The 21,551-nt window shown below is 33.5% G+C and overlaps 1 protein-coding gene across 3 annotated transcripts in view; it reads left to right on the top strand.

Moving 5' to 3' along the window:
• The first annotated feature begins 2,476 nt into the window (after positions 1 to 2,476).
• LRRTM4 (leucine rich repeat transmembrane neuronal 4) overlaps positions 2,477 to 21,551 on the top strand; it is a 703,458-nt gene continuing 684,383 nt past the window's right edge. The window contains exons 1-3 of one of the 3 annotated variants that reach the window (XM_037807401.1): positions 2,477 to 2,490; positions 2,809 to 2,958; positions 4,823 to 6,369. In XM_037807401.1, coding sequence (XP_037663329.1) covers positions 2,955 to 2,958; positions 4,823 to 6,369 — 1,551 coding nt within the window. In that variant the 5' untranslated portion in view covers positions 2,477 to 2,490; positions 2,809 to 2,954. Of the gene's footprint in view, positions 2,491 to 2,716; positions 2,959 to 4,822; positions 6,419 to 21,551 lie in introns of those variants that run through there. The other 2 variants (XM_037807400.1, XM_037807402.1) reach the window with 2 other exon arrangements.

The following is a 21,551-nucleotide window of genomic DNA, read 5'->3' on the forward strand; positions in this document are numbered from 1 at the left end:
GTTGAGAAAGTGGAAAATACAGATAGACAAAAAGAAATCATAAGACATTAAATTAACTGCACCTCAAATCTATCTACCAGGAAAATCTGCTTTTAATAATTTATTTTCCTCCATGCCATTAGAAATATGTACACAAAGAATCTCCCTTTCATCACTCTTTTCTAGTAGCATGTTCTCTGCCTCTAACATCTTACTTTGTACATTGTAGTCATTATTTCCTGCCAACCTGTGTAAATTTTCATTTTAATTTTGATGGTGGCATGTATTCTATATCATGAATACAAATACTAATATTAATACTACCTTTATACCATTATACCATACCATTAATATTAATATTAATATTTCCTTAACTAGTCCTCTATCATTGTATATTTGGGTGGGGTTGTGTTTCTATGTAAACTACACTATGAATATGTGTATCACTTATGCCTATTTATTTCCTTAGAAAGTTATACACATTTCAATAACCGAAATAATATTGTCTCTAAGGTGTAAATTTAAATTTTAGTAGGTGTTAAGCCTTAAACCAAATGCACCCATTTTTTATGCAATTTTATTGAGATATATTCACACACCATATAATCTATCCAAAGCATACCATCAATGGCTCCCAGTATCATCACATAGTTGTGCAATAATCACCAGTCAATTTTAGGACATTTTTATTACAATAATAATAATGATGATACATAAAAATGTAAAAGAAAATCCAAAATATCCCATACCCTATTCCCCCCCCACATTGCTGACCCCTAGTATTGATGTGGTTCAGTTGTTATTGTTGATGAGAGAATGTTAAGACACATATTACTGTTAATTATAGTCCATAGTTTGTAACAGGTACATATTCTCTCAAATACCCTCTATTATTAATGCTTTGTAATAGTGTCATAAAGGCACCCATTTTTAAAATACAAATTCAGGTATTAGTGTAAGGGGCTAGGGATGTATTTGGGGGAAGTATTATCTCTTTCTGTTCTTTGAGAAATCATGGGAATTAGGTATTTGTCTGTGACTGCTGGCTCATAAATCTGAGTCAAAATATGTTATTCATATAATAAGATCTCTTTAATTATTAATATTTTGACAGATAATCTAAAACCAAGAAATAATTGTAGAAATATTCATTTGCAGTGATCCACAGCAATTCTAGATGCTTATGTAAAATTCATTTAAACTTCTCACACCTGCTAAATTAGGTTAGCAATCGTACCTAGCGGTCTTTTTCTGCATTACGTTGGTTCATTCTTCTGGATTGTTCCAAACATTGCTATCTGCCAGAGGATTATGAAATAAAATAGTAAAAAAGGAGAATAAAAAACGATGATGAGGATTATTACTTTTTTCAAAGTTCAGTACAAGTTCAAGGAAAGTATGTAGGTTTTTTTTTCTTTTAACTACTTATCTCATATATTTTATCCTAATTCTGATGGATGCTGCAAATTTTAGAGAAACACTGTGTTGTTGCTTAGAACTTAAGTGTTTTTGTTTTTCTCAAATTACACATTAGGTAATTTGCATGAGAAATAATTTGCATCATAAGTGTAGGAGAGTTTAAGGAAAGAGACTGCTTAAGGATCTCAGTCTGTAATTCTGCTCTTATCTAACATTTACTCTCTCTTACCTTCATATTTAGTAATAGAGCATTCTAGATATCTACTTTAAGGTTAAGAAATTTACAACATGAGAAAGTAATGATGTAGATTGTTCAATAAAATGCCTGAAACTGAAGAATGTATTTAACATAGGTTAGAAATTTTAAAATTAGACATTAAAATTTTAAATACAAATATCTATAACAGTGATTGGATTGCATTTTTCCCTTCTCTAAGTGGTTTGCTTTAAAAGTGTACATAATTTTTAAAAAAATAGCTAACAAAAACAAAAAACTGAACTCAAATAATTTTTGTCACTGAAAAAAGATAACACATTCTCTGTGATTTTTGCATTAAAGAAAAACACATTTAGGTTAAGGCAACTTTTAAAAACCACTAATTGCAGAATATTTAGAGACACAGTATTGTACTTAATATGTGCTATCACTGAAAGAAACCCCTTGGCATAAATCCTTCATAATCTATATTATTGGAGAGACAGAAAAAAAGGTGATCCTGTGCCTTTAATTTCCTTTTCTGAGCAAGGGAAGGCTGCACACCACTGACAGGCTCACTTGTTCCCGTCTTTAATGTGCAATCTGTTTTCTCCAGCGGAGGGCACTCAGCGTATCACAAACTCAAGCATTAGCACCAACAAGCTCTGAGCATCATCAGTCTCTGGAAAGCCTTCTGAATTAGACAAGGGCTGCCTCTCAGCACAGCTACAAAACACTTTAAACCTGACCGGCTAAATGGATAAACCTAGCCTGCATAGCTTTTAAACTGGGGTCTCACACAGCACAGGAGGCCTACTTGCTTCAAGAACTGAAAATCCAGAGGATGAATTGCTTTATCTGGGAATGGCAAAAGCCAGCACAATAAGGAATGCCAGGTATTCTGAAGAATTTTTTTTTTTTTTTCTGCTTTTTACAGAGAAGTTGGTTGCCTTCGAGATGGGCTGTAGCTCTTTTGCACAGATTGCCAATTACTGCTGATGGGTCTCTGGTGAATTACACAATGGTCCTCAGAGCTTAGAGCCCCCCCCCCACCTGCCCCCCTCCCCCTCCCACACACCAGCGTCTTCCTTCTCCCTGCCCTCCCCCCACAGCCCACCCGGTGCCAAATTTTTTTTAAAGCTCTCTGTATATACATATATATGTATATATACATACATACATATATATATATTTGCCTGTCCTCTTTGGGGAAGTTTGTATGGGGCTCCAGCTCACATGCGGGATAAGGATGGTGTGAATGACAACCGCACTGTGTCATGAAGGTGGCGGTGGCTTCAGCACGAGAGACCAAATAAGAAGAAAGCTGAGAGAGGGGGAAAACGTGTTTGGATGACAAAGGATGGGTAAGTGAACTTTTGTTGTTTCCTTCTTATAGCAAAGCTGCTTCTCTTGGCTTCCTATCCTCAGCCCCGGTATTAGCTGATAAAAGACGGGGAAACAGGCAAAAAGCAGCAGCCTCCGAGTTTGCCAGTTGACTCACTAGAGTTGCTATTGCATTTTTAGGTCATTTTGTTTTTTGCAGTTTTTTTCTTTTTTTTTTTTTTTTCTTTTTTTTTAATCCCTAAATGCATAACATGGAGTTAAACGGACTCTAGAGAAAGGTCTTTGAGCTCGTCTCCACCTTCTGCGCATCCCCGGCTTGGGAACTGAGCCCAAGATAAATACTGTGTTCACTTCTATTTCTTGATCCTATTAACCATGCTGGCATTTCTGGATGCTGTCAGGACGATCGTTAACACTTTACTGAGTGTGTGGAGGGGTGGGGTTGTTACTTTATCAGAGGTTGCACAAGGGCTTGTTTTATCTTTGAAGCTGTATCCTAAACACCGCTTCCAAATTTCCAGCAGTCATTTGCCAGTCTTATTTTTTCAAGTGTGACTGGCTTTCCGACCCCCCTTTCTCCTGTCTGGGAGAGCTGGAATGTATTTCAGTGAGCCTGTAGCTGGCAAGAGGACGGAGAGCAAGGTTGGGGTTTAAATTCAAAACAAAACAAAACAAACAAAAACAAAAAAGAAACACCTTAACTTAGTGCAAGAAGGAGCGTTTTCAAACCAAGGGTAGCTGATTGCCTCTTGGATAAAAATATGAATATTTCAGAAAAAAAAGAACTGCAGCACACAGTCATGGTTTTTTGTTTGTTTGTTTCCTTTCACCACTAAGAAATAATAAATCTACTGTTGACAGGGGAAAGAAATGCCTTAACATGCAGTGACTTAGAAATGCAGCCAATAGATTGCAACTTTGCAGGTTTCCTGAAGTTAATGGAGGTAGGGGAGGGGGAAAAAAAAGTCAGTGAAAAATTTAAGCAGCTCAGGGTAGGCAGGGGAGGGGGGAGAAGTCTGCTATTTCTCTTCTTGTTTATCCTCTCAATTTTCAAAAGCTACTGTATTAAAATAATAGCAAAACTAATGTTATGCAAGGTTATTGCCTTTTATGCATATATTTCATGAGAATTTGACAATCTTAACTTTGGAGGGTTCTCTGTTGTCAGTGGTCTGGACTCTTAGTCTGGTTTTGGTGGGCAGGGAATCTATAACACGCAGCCTTTTTCTGAACATTGAGAGCACGTATGCTTATTAACATATTGGAACTGAGTCCCACTGGTGTTAATTTTCATGCCCTGCTTCAGTGGCTGGTCATAGTAGTCCCAGTGCCATTTTTCAGAGTCCATATATTGTCATTCTCTTATGCAGTAAGTAAACAATTTCAGGCAGGGCAAACTTGGCTTACCTTGAGAGCTTACTGAAGCTCCTTTGCTAAATCACTGGCTGTTTGTGCATAGAAAAGGAGTCCAAGTACCAGGCTTACTAAGTCACAGTGTTGTCATTACCAGAAGACATAATATACTTCCTTCTGCTACTGGCATTCGACACAGTGACTAGACAAATATTACTGTTATTAAAATGTCGGCATTAAGGGGGTAAGAAAGGCTCTGTGCTTTTCAGTGGTGAGATACACATGAATTCCCGTCTAACTCGGAAGGGTTTTCTCGGTTCAATGGCACTGTGGTGATTTGAAAATCAAGGAAGAAAGACTCAAACCTAAATAGCAAACATGCAACACTAAAGAAAATAATGCTTTAAATGTTGTCCTTAAATCAACTGTCCCATGACTACTCTAGATGAAATACTTCTGATATCGGTAAGCTGGTGATGATTTATGTGAATGGATTTACTATGTGCGTTTGTCTTCTTTTTAATATTGTAGGTTTCCATTTAATTACACAGCTGAGAGGCATGAGTGTGGTGCTAGTGTTACTTCCTGCACTGCTGCTTGTTATGCACACGGGGGCTCAGAGAGCTTGCCCAAAGAACTGCAGATGTGATGGCAAAATTGTGTACTGTGAGTCTCATGCATTCGCAGATATCCCAGAGAACATTTCCGGAGGGTCACAAGGCTTATCGTTAAGGTTCAACAGCATTCAGAAGCTCAAATCCAATCAGTTTGCCGGCCTTAACCAGCTTATATGGCTTTATCTTGACCATAATTACATTAGCTCAGTGGATGAAGATGCATTTCAAGGGATCCGTAGACTGAAAGAATTAATTCTAAGCTCCAACAAAATTACCTATCTGCACAATAAAACATTTCATCCAGTTCCCAATCTCCGCAATCTGGACCTCTCTTACAATAAGCTTCAGACATTGCAATCTGAACAGTTTAAAGGCCTTCGGAAACTCATCATTTTGCACTTGAGATCTAACTCTCTAAAGACAGTGCCGATTAGAGTTTTTCAAGACTGTCGAAATCTTGACTTTCTGGATTTGGGTTACAATCGTCTTCGAAGTTTGTCCCGAAATGCTTTCGCTGGCCTCTTGAAGTTAAAGGAGCTCCACTTGGAGCACAATCAGTTCTCCAAGATCAACTTTGCTCATTTTCCACGTCTCTTCAACCTCCGCTCGATTTACTTACAATGGAATAGGATTCGCTCCATCAGCCAAGGTTTGACATGGACTTGGAGTTCCTTGCATAACTTGGATTTATCAGGGAATGACATCCAAGGAATTGAGCCGGGCACATTTAAATGTCTGCCCAACTTGCAAAAATTGAATTTAGATTCCAACAAGCTAACCAACATCTCACAGGAAACTCTCAACACGTGGATATCATTAATCTCCATCACCTTGTCCGGAAATATGTGGGAATGCAGTCGGAGCATTTGTCCTCTCTTTTATTGGCTCAAGAATTTCAAAGGAAATAAGGAGAGCACTATGATCTGTGCAGGACCTAAGCATATCCAAGGTGAAAAGGTTAGTGATGCAGTGGAAACATACAATATCTGTGCTGAAGTCCCGGTGGTCAACACAGAAAGGTCACACCTGGTTCCCCAAACTCCCCAGAAGCCTCTGATTGTCCCTAAACCCACCATCTCCAAACCTGACACCACCCAACCCACCCGTGAAATACCAAGCCCTTCCCCAGGGTTTCAGATTCCTGGCACAGAGCAAGAGTATGAGCATGTTTCATTTCACAAAATTATTGCCGGGAGCGTGGCTCTCTTTCTCTCGGTAGCCATGATCCTTTTGGTGATCTACGTGTCCTGGAAACGCTACCCAGCCAGCATGAAACAACTTCAGCAACACTCCCTTATGAAGAGACGTCGGAAAAAGACCAGAGAGTCTGAAAGACAAATGAATTCCCCTTTACAGGAGTATTATGTGGACTATAAGCCTACAAACTCTGAGACCATGGATATATCGGTTAACGGATCTGGACCCTGCACATACACCATCTCTGGCTCCAGGGAATGCGAGGTATGAACCATGATCATCCTAAAAGCATTTCTTCTGCGGGGAAGGAGAGGTAAATGTTTGACGCTCTAGCGGTGTCTCTAATCACTAGAAAGATTGATGACCCTTTTGCTTTTGGGTTTTTCTCAGTGTGAAAGGTTACTTAATTAAATTACAACCACCAGGAAATTGACTGCTTTTGTTTTTGTTTTTTTTAATGGGTGAAACTTGAAGGAAGCTCATTCAAGGATGAGATTAAGTTGGAATAAAGTGCTGTGTTAAAACATCTGTTTTTAACAGTTTGCATACGAGGGTTGGACTTCAAAACACATTCGCACACACACACACACAAACCCACTTTTCATTCTGAAATTGATGTCTGGTTCTTGGTGTTTGACTTTTGTAATTGAGTAAAGAATGAAGGCTAGCTTAATTTAAAAACAAAGAATTTACCAAAATTCTAGGAGGTAATGAAGATTTAAACCAAAGAGCAATTTACCCAAGGGTTGATTTTGTTGTAAATTTTTAGTTCTAATTAAAGCATGCAACAGGGATCTCATAGGGATAACTGTTTCCGTGTTATTGTCATTTAGATATTATACCAGCATAGAGAATGTCAGAGGCCTACTGTGTAATTGGATCAGGCTTTTAAAACTCTTTCTCCTTCCTTCCTTCCTTCCTTCCTTCCTCCCTCCCTCCCTCCCTCCCTCCCTCCCTTCCTCCTTCCTTCCTTCCCTCCTTCCCTTCTTTCCTCCTTCCCTTCTTCCCTCCTTCCTTCCTTCCTTCTTTCCTTCCTCTCCTTTTATTCATCTTCTTTATTTTTTTCCTTATACTGAGCTATGGATCACTTTTCAAAGGTTTTTTTTTCAAGTGCTGGCTATTTGTATGTAATCTGAATGAAATGTGAAATTTCATGTTTTGGCTCTGTCCTTGGTAACTAAAACCAGGTCATGATGTTGTGGATGATTTAGCAATAACATAATGACAGGCATAAGAGGGATTGTTTTTCAGTGTTGCTGTCATCTGCAAAAGAAATGATGTGTATTGTTGTTAAACTGATCCAAAACTCAGTGAAGAAAATATTTATAAATAAAAGGAGAGAGGTTTGAGTTCTGGGTAGTCTCCCTTACTGTATCATTAGCCTCAACTGAAGGCATTTCGTGTTATGCAATTTTTGTTTTCATGAGAATAAGTTTGGATCCAGTTTCTGATTATTTAATTTTAAAGCTCATTTATAGAAACATGTTAATGAGTATAAAAGTAATCACTGATTCCCAACTTGTCAATAAGTAATACTGGATGTAAATTATTCTTTTCTTAGTAAAGCTGATTTTAATGTAGAGTCTGTGATGGCCAAGGCTTTGTTGCTAGAATAAGCTAGTGAAAAGGGATAAGTTCTGGCAATATGTTGCCTTAGTATCTGATTTTAGATGATTACTTTTCCAAAAGATGGTTAAACGATATTTAAAGACTGCCCTCTTAATCCTAGCTGTAACAGTTGGAATATATAATTTGCTCTTTGTTAATGTATATTCAAATCTTTCCATAGCCCAAAAGACAGATGCTAAAGAAAATATTTTCAGACAAAACACTGAGTTTACAATATTCTTTAACTTGGTACAACTTAAATTATAGAATTCTTGTTCACAGAGCCTGTTTTATTTCTTTTTTTGTATGATCAAAAATAGAAAAAGAAGTTACAGGTAATAAATCCCTAAAAGAAATCTGTACAAGCACAAGACGCAAAAACAAGCACTTAAGTTCCACCCCCTTTTTTTGGCCGTTTGTTTGGTGTATAACAGTTACAGTTGGACACAGGAAATGAGAAAAAGCTAATTATTCCATATGTTATGAAACCCTAACTTCCCCTATTTATGTATCACCCAGGAGCCAAATTTGTCCTGTTGAGAAATATTCCCTTAGAAGAAAACTTTTATGCAACTGAGGAAAATGGAGCCAAGAGAAAGGAATTATTAGCCCAAGATTAAAATTTTTAGGAATAGTAGATATGCTGAGTTTTAGTCTGGTGGGTTTTTTTTTTTTTTTTTTTATAAATCTCATGTATCACTGGTATAGAAAAATAAAAGAGTAATTGTTATATTTATAGACCACTTTTGCATGGTAGTTTTTTTTCTTTTTACTCAAAAGACCAAAATCTTCCCAATAAAGCCATAAATATTTCACAAGAAAACTTAGCACCAAAAGCTAATTTTCTCAGATAGTGCCTTAAAGAAAATTGCATTAAATTGAAATTCCACTTCGCCAACTAATTTTATATTCAGTTATCATTTCTTAAATACAGTTTAAATATGCATTTTGTTCTGTTTCTTTTAAGAAGAAAATAAAAATATTAAGATTCCTGATAGGAACTCTGTCTGATAGCCACATGCATGCGGCATGCAATTTTCAAATCACATAGTTTGGCTCTATACTTTACAGTTTTTAATTTTGATAAGTCCATGTGTACATACATGCTAATAAATCGAGTGAAAACATTATAATAACTTCAGCAGTAAAAATCTCTCATTCTATAAAGGAGGAATAGAGTAGATCATTATGAATAATTAATATGCTAAGTGGCATAAGTGTAAGAGGTACATGTATCACATCATCATACACTGAGTGGATCAGCATGCTTGGGTGAACTGAATCATTTAATTTGTACGTCCTCAATGTGTACTCAGCAAAGAGTGCTGAAAACAAATAGGATACAACTTTGACTAATACTGAGTGAGATATTATTAAAAACAGAGAAAATTGTGAATACTTACTACCAAAATAGCTGGTGAGACTGTAACTTTCTCATTAAAAACAATATGTGGATTATAATTCTACTTTGTTTCATATACCAAATTTTTACTTAATGTAAATGACATAAAGAACAGCGTTTTTAGTACCTGGCTCCTCTAGGATATGTTTTATCAACCAAAATAGCAAGGACCTTTATGTAATTAGTTATTGCCAATAAAGGACAAAAGAGAACATTTCAAGTTTTCTTTAAAATGAAAGAAAAATGAAATTGATAAATCGTTAAAGTGAATGAAGGTGGCCTCTAAAGAGGCTCTCCATCCAAAATGCTTTAAAAGTTATGTGATTGAAATATAAGGTTTAATGATCCCATAATGCTAACAGTGCTACCATTTGGGAAATGACAATATAGGTGATGTTATAAATATACATTTTCCAAATACTGCATATTTTGTATATAATTTTCAAAATCAAGTAAATTAAAAATATATTGCTTGTCAGTTGGGCTTATATTATTTCTTTCCCTGCTGTGCAGTGGGTAGCATAGACCACTTCCAACAGTCTGTATTTATATTAATTGAATGTATTAGGTTGAGTCCAAACTTATCATTTATGGGGAGTTATTAACTTCTTTCTACATTTTAAAAATTGACATTTTACAGTACACTGAATGGAATTCCAAGGACTAAAATACATAAGACATGTTCAAAGGGATTCTAAGTGAAACAAGCCCTAACCAAGATCATTGGGTTTATAGAGCAAATATACTGTCTTTGGGTAGTTGATTAATACTACGGTGTTACATTAAAATATTGTAATTAAAATATATTTGGTGCCTATTCACACATAAAGTATATTTGTGTGTGTATGTATGTGTGTACTTGTAGGAGTGGGAGAGTGTTTACAGTGAGGGAGAGAATATAAATATTTTTTCATCAAAGTGTATGTTCAAATATGTTTATTTTGATCATTTGAAATTTTAATGAAAAATTCTGAAGTAATTATTATTAGTATTTGTTAATCAGACTTATACTTCTTAAGAAGATAAATATTTTATTGTCCCTAAAAGTTATATTATCGATTCTATACTCAAATGTTCATTTTGTTCTTAAACAGAATTTGTATCTATACTTTGTATTGCTATCTTTGTTGTGACTTTGGGCAAGTCACTTCATCTCTCTGTGACCCATCACTAAAATGAGGGTAATCAGCTAGCACAGTATTTTCCAGCACAAAGCATTTCTTGGATTAGTAATTTGTAAAAATCTCTATGGACATTCCCATAGAGAACTCCCCAAAGAGCAAGATGGGATATAGAGAAAAAGTTTGGGATCTATATTCACTCCCAATGAGAAAGAAAGAGCTTCTTGGAGTAATAAAAATCTGGGTGTGCAGGTAGGTGAGCAGCTACAAAATTTCCCTGTGCTTGAGGAGAAAATTTCTCTCTCTCTCACACACACACACATTTATATATCTTTAAAATGTTTCCAAGGAACTAGTTGTTTTGGAAGCATTAAAAATGTCTGCTTTTGGGAAAAAAAAATCTGCCTGAATTTCATCCATTTAAAATCTATTTGTGAAGAGAGATTTTGTTAGAATCTACAAAGTAGTGGCAAAGAATGACAGCTGCCAGGAAGGTCTGACATGGCTAATTTAGGAAAGATTTTAAACTGAAGATAAATGGTTCAATTCGTTTTCCTAGAATTAGCTTGGGATTAGCATCTCATGGGCAGGTTTTTGACAATTGGTTGCTCTCTAAGCCCCCAATCTGAGGAGTTTAAATATGATCTTAAGAATTTATAGCTTTTGACACACCACAGTAATCGTCACATGCCACAGAACTTTTCTTCTGGAGACTTTTCGATACTAGATAAAATCTAATCCTTTTAGTTCTCAAGAATTGCATTACAGTCACTTTTATGCTTAAGAGAGCTGATGAGTAATATTTGTACTGGGGACTGGGTTATTCATCTGAATGTCACGTCTCTAGAGTTTCATGATACACTAAATCAAAGTGAAACAGTGGTAACCTGTGCATGTACTAGACACTGGGAATTTTGAAAAATTAGTATGTCTTTAGATCAATGAAACTGATGTGGAATGTGTTTTAAAAATTAAAATTGCTTTTTAGAGTTCTGGAAGAACTATAAGTCATCAAGTCAGTTTAATAAAATCTCAATATTCTTAAAAGGAAAGAAAAATTACAAGGGTATTTTTCTCATGTGCTCTTTAACTCATTAAACTTTTAATTGTAAATTAAGGAAAGTTGAGAAAAAGCACAGAATGTCCTGGGACATGAAAAAAAAAATTTTAATAGACATCTGCTTGGAACTATTCGGTATGCATAAAGGCTAAGTATTCAAATTCCTGCTAAAGAGTTTAAAGATTGTGCATTTACTGTCAAGAGATATTAAGGTCTAAACAAATGTAGCTGTGGAAAATATGTCCTTTAAAAGAAAGATTTTTGACCATAAGCCAAACTTGATATATTGTAACATTTGTAAACATAAGGTTTGGGAATCAAATGACACCAAAGCTGAGCTGGCACACATTAATTAAAGATTACAAAAGTGGTGAGAAAATTAAAAAAAAAAAACTGAAAAATCTTGTCCAAAAATTATGAAAAACCCTGGCTAAAACAAAAACATCAAACTCAAGCTGATACCTGTATCAAAAAATAAATAAATAAATACATTAATCAGATTATGGTATTCAGCACTGTAGTTTGTACATGGAAATGAGGTACCTTATGTTTTAATCATATAAGCAATATCCTTAAACATAAATATCTAAGTAACTGAAATATTATTGCATTTAAACATCCGTATAAATTTTAACACCTATCTACACCATATGAATGTTTTGAAAGTACTGAAATGTATATTGCACACAAACAGTAGAGTATATATGTTATATTGTTGAATAAACCTAGTTCTGTACTAAATTGTCCAATGCATATGAATTGCTTCAAAACCAAATTTTGGGGGAGATATTAAGACAAAAAGAGTGGTAAAGCCATCAAAGTAATTCTGTATTTTTTCTATCGTTGCCTTAATTTGGTATGATTTTTTTTTTCTGGATTTTGGGATGTCTATACCATCATCTCTTTGAAAGATCTTTCTTTTAACTCAATTCTTTGTATATTTACACATTTCCCAAACATTACGTCTAGTAAGAAGGGTCATCATATTCCTTTTTATTACTTCTTAAACATTTATTCTCTTAGTGGAAGAAAGTAAGTTACATTAGACATTTTATTCTCTTTGATCTTAAAAGAAAATAGTAATTTAAAGAAAGAGTAATTATAACCTAAAAACAAAACTTCCTACACAGATAAATTTGTAATTTTCATTTGCATCTAATACTTCAATGGTTGGAATCTTCAACTGTCTTTGAATTCAAAATAAACAGTGCACTGATTTTGGTAATAAATTTGAGTGTTTCAAAGAAGACAACTTAAGATGAATATTGATGGGTTAAGATCACTTAAAATCATCTTTTTATCTAAATAAGCAAAATTGTATATTTCCATATATGTATATATGGACTTACGAATTGATTCCATATTGGGTAATGTTTTAGGTAAAAGGAAAACTCCATAGACAGTAATTTTGCAATAGTGTGTGATAAAGAGAAAGAGGGGACATGCCTGAGATTGTTTTAATTTGGAAAAGCAATGCCACTTAAGTCACATTTTCTGTATATTTTAATTTTAAAGGGATAATAACTACCATCTTATTACCTTTTCTAAAATAGATGTCATCAGATAAAGCACTGAAGTTACACTGCTTTTATTAAAATGAACAAACAAATATGAAACAGTCTTTGGGAATAAATTCAATGCTTGCTTTTTCAATTCCTTTCTCCTCCCTTAAGTCATGTTTACTGAAACATTGAGTCTTTCATTTGCTCCTGGAGATCTAAATATTTGAGGTGATGGGAATTTTAAAAGTTGATTCCTTGTGACCTTTAAATGACTCCTATTAAATACATTTATGTTCCAATGAAGCCCCCAAAAGACTGCTTGCCTGTTTCAGCATAAATTAGATCATAATGCAATTTCACTGTTAAATACATTGATATTATAATTTAAAACTGACACCAACAATTGTTAATTGTTTCTAATAAAACTTTAAAAAAGAAAAGAAAAATAAATTAACTTATAACTGAGTCATTTTAGTATGGTGACCATGGATGAAAAATTGGTATTTGCTTCTGTGTTTATAGGTCTGTAAACATAATAGACAGGTCAGCCTTGAAGTACTTAACTCTGATGGTCAAAACACAACATGGACCAACATTGCATTGGTCCAATGGTTAGATAAAGGGGTGAAAAATAGGTCTCAGGGAGTTGAAACTGACTCACTTCGCTTCTGTAATATTGGACAAGTAAATATATATTTGACCTTTCTCTGATACAATTTTTCCATCTATTGAACTGGGATAATAACTTTCCAGCAAACTAGTTGAAATGATTAATGAGCTACTATTTGAAATCCACTCGAACTCCTCCATAAAAATCTTCAGTGTAAACATAAACGATTATTAACCATAAGCCCTACTTGTCTACTGAAAAAAATGCAAAATACAATGTGGCTGTATTATTTTCATTGCTATTATTAGTTATAATGATAGTTATAATGCCCCTGATGTAGAAACAAGTGTTACGGTTACATTTTTACTAAAGTGAATAATAACCTGACCTTTCAGTCCCTTGTCTGAGCTGTAATTTAGTTTGGGTACCAGACACACTAATTTTTAAATAGTACCCCAGGATTTGTAAACTACTACCTTGGCTGAACATTCTATTCACCTTTTGGAGAAAGCAGCATTATAATTCTTTCATTGGTACTAGCTCTAAAGATGAATGGCTCATAGAAACAACTTACAAATTTCCAATCTGATCAAGTGTTGTCCTTCATTTCATTTTCTTACCAAGTTGAAGCATTTTTAATTCCCAAAAAATGTTTATGCACAACAAGTAGGTTTTTTCAAACAATCTGTAGAGTATGTCCTATGAATTCAAAAGTTAGCAAGCGATTTCAAGAAGACCTGATACAACTCTAGCATCTCTATATATGAGGACACATTTAATGCCTTAGAGTGAAATAAATTTCTCTTTAAGCTTCCCCTTGGAATACCTCCTGTGCTACCACTATATGCTATGAAACAGAGAGGGCACAAGTGATACAAACCCTTAACAAAAACAAGTGGGCATATAGACTTAACAGGCAAAAGAAGAAACCTATCTTTGCTAAAGAAGACAAGGAGTTGTTTTCTTTGTAAATAAGAGGCAAATTATTGCATGTAGGGATTCTGCAGGTGCTTAATATGTCTATTCACATTATGGTTTCCAGAACTGGGGAAACAACCACAGAATGGGTCTGTAGCACACTGGGCTTTTGTGAGATGGACTTGCTACAACTGCATTGATCACTGGACTGCCGTAACACCCCACGCTCACAGGTGGACCACAGTGATATTTTGGGTATCCAGAAATTAGTGTCAGTTCAGAGGCAGAGTCCAGTTGTCCCCCAAAAGCCCAATTATTTTAATTTCCCCAATACACAGTCACCCTGATAAATGGCCATAGGGCCCCTGTGGGAAGGCTAGGAGAAAGATTAGCAGAATAAAATGTTGGCAGTGTAGCAGGGTCCTTTCTCAAGGAAATCCAGCCTCCCTTTCATTTCAAGAGGTTGTGGGGCTGTAAACTGGCTCGAGTCTGGGAATTGATTGTGGGGTCATGACTCTTCCTTTTCTTGATTCAAGTTAGCCTTCTTTTCACTCAACCTATAACTTTTCCACATATACAGATAAAGTAAGAATTTTGTAGACTGCCCATCTTTTTATTTCTAGAGATGCCATGATCAACTAGCACCATAGATCTTTGAGTCAGTCGATTCTGATTACTCCTTTGACTCCATTAAGGTAACAATGTCCACTAGTTGTTGGCAATTAAGTGTAGACATGAGGCCACCCTTGGTCGTAGTATTCCCATTGCATTTAAGGATCCCAGTTCCATCGTAGCAGTTCCCATTTTAATTTCTGAACCACAGAGAAACACAACCACAGAGACAATAGCCCTTTCCTCAATCACCTTTCCTTCCCAGTTGTCAGGTTGTCAATCAGTTTCCTCTTGCTGGGGATTTGTCTTAACAATACTCTAACTGGGATTCCTTTTTTTAAAATTATTAATTTTGGAGAAACACTGTTTAGATGTCAATCTTGCAACCTGAAAGATAAATGAACTTAAAATACAAACATAAAGTTTTAATATTTTGTAAATTTTAGTCCCTTTGTCTCTTTGGTCAGTCATGAATTATCTTCTCTGAAATGACTGGAGGGTAACAGATGGTTTTAAATCAATATTCTGAATTTTTGCTTTTGACATAAAATCTTCTATTTGAATGTTTAAATAATTCTCCACCCAAAACATGAAGCTTAACATAGATCAAGGGGCTGGAAAATTGCTAATATTAATTATCTTTCTCATTGCACTCTTACTGAAAATTTATTGGAATTTGTGATTAATTATACAAGGAAATATTCGATTTTATTATATAATTATATCAGACTATTTCTATTCTCCAATACTAAATAATTAGAGTTACAAAGGTTCTCTGGAATATGAAAAAATGTATAGTTTTGGACTTAGGTATTTTGTTTATTTTCAAATATTTTTAAATTTCAAAGGATATGAATGCATCTTTAGAAATAATTGAAAAAATAAGTTTATTTCTAAAAGTAACTAAAATATTTATCCAAAATCCCACTATGCAGAGATAAAAATTCTGATATATTTATTTATATGTACAGGTGTATGTATATGGGGGTGTGTTTATAAAATTACTTTCATGTGGGAAACTTCATATATTCATTTGTTTAAGGTTACTTTAAAATTCACATCATATAATGGAAATAGTCTACTTTTAAAATAAGATTTTTTAAATGTACATCCTGAATACATGTCATATTTTGCTAAATCTGCTTTTCTTGTTACACATTTATGATGATCAATTTTACTATTGTAAATATTTCTTAAATGATCTCCTTATCTAGATACATTCCTAGAAGAGAAAAATACATGGCCAAAAAGAATGAAAATTGTAATCTTCCTAACTCTTATTACCAAATTTCTCTCTCAAAAATATATACCTATTTATATTACAACCTGCATTGTATAAGATTTCCCATTTCCCCACATATATACCAACATTATTTTTATCTTTTTTAACAAAATGATAGGTTATATTTTTAGTGTATAATTTTTATGTCTTTGGCTTTAGTACAGAAGACTGTTTTACTTTTTATTTCTTTGGTATATATTGTGTCATGAGAGTTCTTATTTTGAGATATGGTATATAAACAGCCCATATAATCAGCAATAATAATGGTTTTCATTATGTTTCCTTCATTGCTTTTATTATTAGAAAGACATTTCACATCTTCTAAGCAAATATTCACTGTTTCAACATTTTCTTTATAGATTTATTTTTGTTTAATTTTTAATTTTTATCTATCTAAAACATAATACAGCATATCAAGTGAAACAGAGACCTAATACGTTTTTCCCACTAAAGAATTGCAATTTTCCCAGTGTGTTTTACTTAATAATAATGTAAAATGTTCATATATGCAGGTCATTTTGGGGCTTTCTGTGTTCTCCCCATGGATTCACCATTCTTGCATCTGAAACATATGTGTGTGTGTGTATATATATATACACACATATATATATGTACATGCACATTTTTTATAGTATGATTTCATTTTTACAAATAAGTTCCCTTACTGCTGCCACTAAATTCCATATACTTTTAAAAAAATGTCATGGTATTTCTTTGCTACTTTTATTTGAAATAAATCTTGGAATCACTCTCTATTACTATTATTATTATTATTATTATTTTCTGAACACAAAAAAGGTATTTTAACTGGGATTTTGTGGATCTATGAATTAATTTGTGATTAATTGATATATTTAAAGTGGTCAAAAGGAAATGTTATGGATGTTATAATAACAACATAGAGCTTCATTTATATCATCACTTTATGTCCTCAGTAAAGATACATTGATATTAGAATATATATATATATATATATATATATATATATAATTATTATCAAGATTTTGGCTATTCCATTAATTCTAGTAGATTACGCTAATTCTTTTGAAATTTCTAGTTTGAAAATAATTTGGCAAGAAACAAGAGCTATGTCTTTCTAATCATTACACATCTTATGTATTTACTTTTCCATATTACAGTGACTTCTAAAACAATGTTACATACTTATGGTGATTTAAGTACCATTTTTTTGTTCCTGATTTTAATGGGGATGCCTCCTCTATTTTTGGCCATTGTATCTTTCTGTTTACTCATTAATTTATTCATTGAACAAAATATGATTTTGTACTTATTAATTGTTACACAGTGGGCTCCATGCTGTGTTTATAAAAATGAATGAAATACTTTGTTTTAATTAAAACAAAAACAAAAACAAAAAACAAAACAAAAACAAAAAAACAAACAAAAAAACCATACAACCTTATCACAATTATCATAAATATTGTCTCATTTTTCAAATACACGTTTATAAATGTGTATAATAAATTTTACCAAATGACTTTCCAGGATTTTGTTTTGGTTTTTTGCAAGACATATCATTTTATTATCAATTTTATGATTGCATTGCATTTCTAGAATAAATTATAGTTGTTGCTTCATAGAATTCTTTCCCAGATCATCATATACAATTGAATTTACTTTCATTTTATTTGCGTTTTTTTATCTTTTTAATTAATGTACTGGTTCAATATTTTACTCTCTTTATCAGTTGAGTTATATTTAATAATCCATTTCTAGCTCTGAAATGTTTAAATTAGTATGGAAATTTTCTTTTCCTTGAATGTTTTGCCAAAAGATGCACTAAACATTGCCTCTGTGTGGCCTCTCTTTGGATATAATACTGAGAAAACATTATAAATTTTTTCTGGAACTGGTTTTTTTTTTTTTTTTTTGGTTACTCTTTGAAACATATATAATATTATAACAATATAATAATATTATAACATAATATAATCTTAAATTATATTTTCAGAAGAAAAACACCTGTTTCATTGAGAATTTATCTGTATAATAGTTTATTCTATGCAATAATTACCTATGCTTAAACATCTTCTCTAATCATAAGTTTGTTCACTCAATCCCTCTGGACCACTATCTTAGAATCTATAAATACCCACATACTTCTAATCCAGCATGAAATCATTTGTTGATTAGATGTATTCCTTTCCTTAAAGAGGTAAAATTCCTTTGTTATTATTTTTCATATTTTGTTATTCTTACGGTTTTCTGGTTCATAATTGCTAAAGATTTGCAATGTTATTGATTTTTGTTTTATGACTTGAAGGGAATTATGTTCAATTGGAGGGAATCGTCTCAACGTTCTACTCCCAAAATATAACACCATTTATATCTGAATGGGTACCTCTATCATTCCCTCTGACATTTTATCTTATTGGTTACCTATTCACATCGTTACATGGTAAAACTATTTCTTTGATCTACATCAGGAATCAGCAAACTTGATCTACAAGTGGACAAACAGTAAATATTTTTTGGCTTTGTTGGCCATGTGTTCTCTCTGTTGCATCTACTTAACTCTGCTATTGTAGCCCCAAAGTGGATATAGAAACTAAGTAAGGGAATAGATACATGTGTGTAGCAACACATCTTTATTTCCACAAACAAACAGCAGGCTGGATTTGGTCTGTGGTAATGTAGATCATTCTCATAGGCTCTTAAACAGGTTTAAGTCTTATCCTTAAAAACAAACAACATAGAGGTTTTTAGTAACCCCAAATACTCTACTACTGCCCTATCTTGGTCCTCCCATTCATAGAAAATCTTTCTGAAAGATTCCGACTCAAATCTGTTTTCCCTCATCCCTCATTCAATTCTTCAGCCCTCTATGAACTGTCATCAGAACCCAGAAAACCAACAAAACAGCTCTGGCTAAATTTACCACTGATTCAATACCACAAAATTCAATGTTTTTTTTTTAATTCTTTGCATTACTTTGATATCTCAATATCTTGGCTCTTTTCTTTCTTCTTCAAATATTTTCCTCCCAGAGCTTCTCTACACAGGATATTCCTTCTTCATTTCACGATGCTTCTTTTCTATAACCTTTGTAAGTTCCATTCTCTCTATCTGAGGAATATATTTTCCCCGTGGCTGAATCCTTTAGCCTTAGTTCTTATCCTACTATATTCTCTCTCTTTCCTCCCTCAACCCCTTCTCTCCCTTCCACCCTCCCTCCCTCTCCCTCTCTGTCTCTGGATGATCTCGTTTACCAAGTTTTTAGCTTTACAGCTTAAATTGCCATTTATTTACCAAAGATAAGTCACTCCCCTACCCCTTGACCACTTTTCTAAGTTCCCCACCTGCATACCAATTTCATTTTTGACATCTGTATTCAAATATCAAAGAGAAACCTTAAATCCATTTCCAAACATGGTCTTTCACTCAAAACCAGTTTCTCCTTCATGGTTTCCTGCCTTTTGAATGAAGTTATCCTTCTCTGCAATTCAGATTGTTGGGACTCATCATTGACCCCATCCTCACCCTCATAGTTGAAAAGGAATCCAGCATGAAATCCTGTTGATTTTACCTCCTAAATGTCTCCCAAACCCATCCATTGCTCTCCATCTTCACCAGTACCTTGGGTCCTATATGGTCTCTCTAATTCCTCTCTTGATCCACTGAATTTATTCTCTACACTGCAGACAAGATGTATCTTTTCAAAACAAAAACTGATCATGACAGCCTCCTTCAATATTTCTTAGGATGAAAACAAAAATACTTAACATGTCCTGAAAAACTCTGTATAACCTGACCCTGCCTTCACAGAGTCTTTTCACAACACACTCCCCTTGCTCCTGAATCTCCATGCAAGGAGATCTCCATATTCCCTGCACTGACCTCCTTTTCTTTCCTTCTTGTTTGTTATGTTCCCTCCTTCCCTAGTGACATCCTATAAGCCCAGCCCCAGAATGCTAGTCCCCTCCTCCTAATCAATTCCATTCCTCACTTCTTCAGGAAACCATTTCTGAAATCCTGGTATGGTCAAATCTACCTTTGCTACTTTTGCTTACTACCATATAATGCCCTATATGACATGTACTCAAGTTGAAATTATCCCTCCTTTTTTATAGTGATTCGATTAATCTCTGTCAATCTTACTAGAATCTACCCAAGACATGGTAAAATATGACTGTTTTATTTGACTCTGTATCTCCAATGCCTCACTCCATGATTTGTATATAATGGGTGCTCAATAAATATTTATTGAAGAAATAAATGAATGTATTCCCAAATTTTATGACTCTATTTTCTGCCTACTTAAAAACAGACTCTCCTCCTTTCCTTGATTTTAGTTTCTTTAAAACTGTTTGCCTCAAAAGTTTGGTAAATGTATTTCACTACTTGATGTTCAAAGCTTTAGATTAACTTTAAAATAAGGACTTTGGTGTAGCACATTTTTTATAACATTATTCTCACTGACATGTTTTCATCAATATGCCATTTTATTATACAGGTATATGTTCAAAATTAGAATATATATGAACAAAAGGAAAAAAGTTATTTTATGTAACTTTTATTACATTTTCCTAACATATTTGTGTATATATTTTTGTTACACAAATACAATTAAGATACTCAATTTGTGTATCTGCTATTTTTACTATTTTGTGAGCATATTTATACATTAGGAACATTCATATACAACATAATTTTAGTTACTGTATAATATATTACTGTAAATGGACTGCAGTTCTCTTTGGGATTGTTTCAACATTTTTGGAATAAACAAAGATGAACAACCTTCCAGTTATGTTTTTCCAAATACACTTAATGATTAACAAGTTATATTGATATTGTGCTTCTTCCCCAATTTTAACATTTTTTAAAAAAATTTGGGGGTTGATATCCTCCAATTTACAACAAGTAGTATTTTACTGTTATTAAGATGTTTACCAATTTTATTACTAATAATATACATACTCTTATATTTTCCTGCAATTTGTGTATTTTACTTCATGAATTTTATGTTCATTTGTTTTGTTCATAATTTGCTATTGATTTATAACAGGCTTTTAAAATCATCTTAACGTTTTGGGTTTCATGTCTATCACAATTTTTTTTATTAGTTTGTCACTTGCCTTTCAATGAAATTATTATTTGGCTCTTTGATTGTATAATTTTAAAAAATAATTTTATATATTTAGATTAATATCTGTTTCTTTTTATTCTGTCTGCTTTTATAGTACTGGTCCAAAGGTTACCTAGCAAATATTTTAAAAATTGACTTTTATTTTCTTCTGATACTTTCATGGCTTTATTTTTTGCATGCAAATCATAATTAATTCAAATGATTCTAAATATTATTGATAA

The sequence above is a fragment of the Choloepus didactylus genome, chromosome 17 (assembly GCF_015220235.1).
Source record: "Choloepus didactylus isolate mChoDid1 chromosome 17, mChoDid1.pri, whole genome shotgun sequence".
NCBI classification, from domain to species: domain Eukaryota; kingdom Metazoa; phylum Chordata; class Mammalia; order Pilosa; family Megalonychidae; genus Choloepus; species Choloepus didactylus.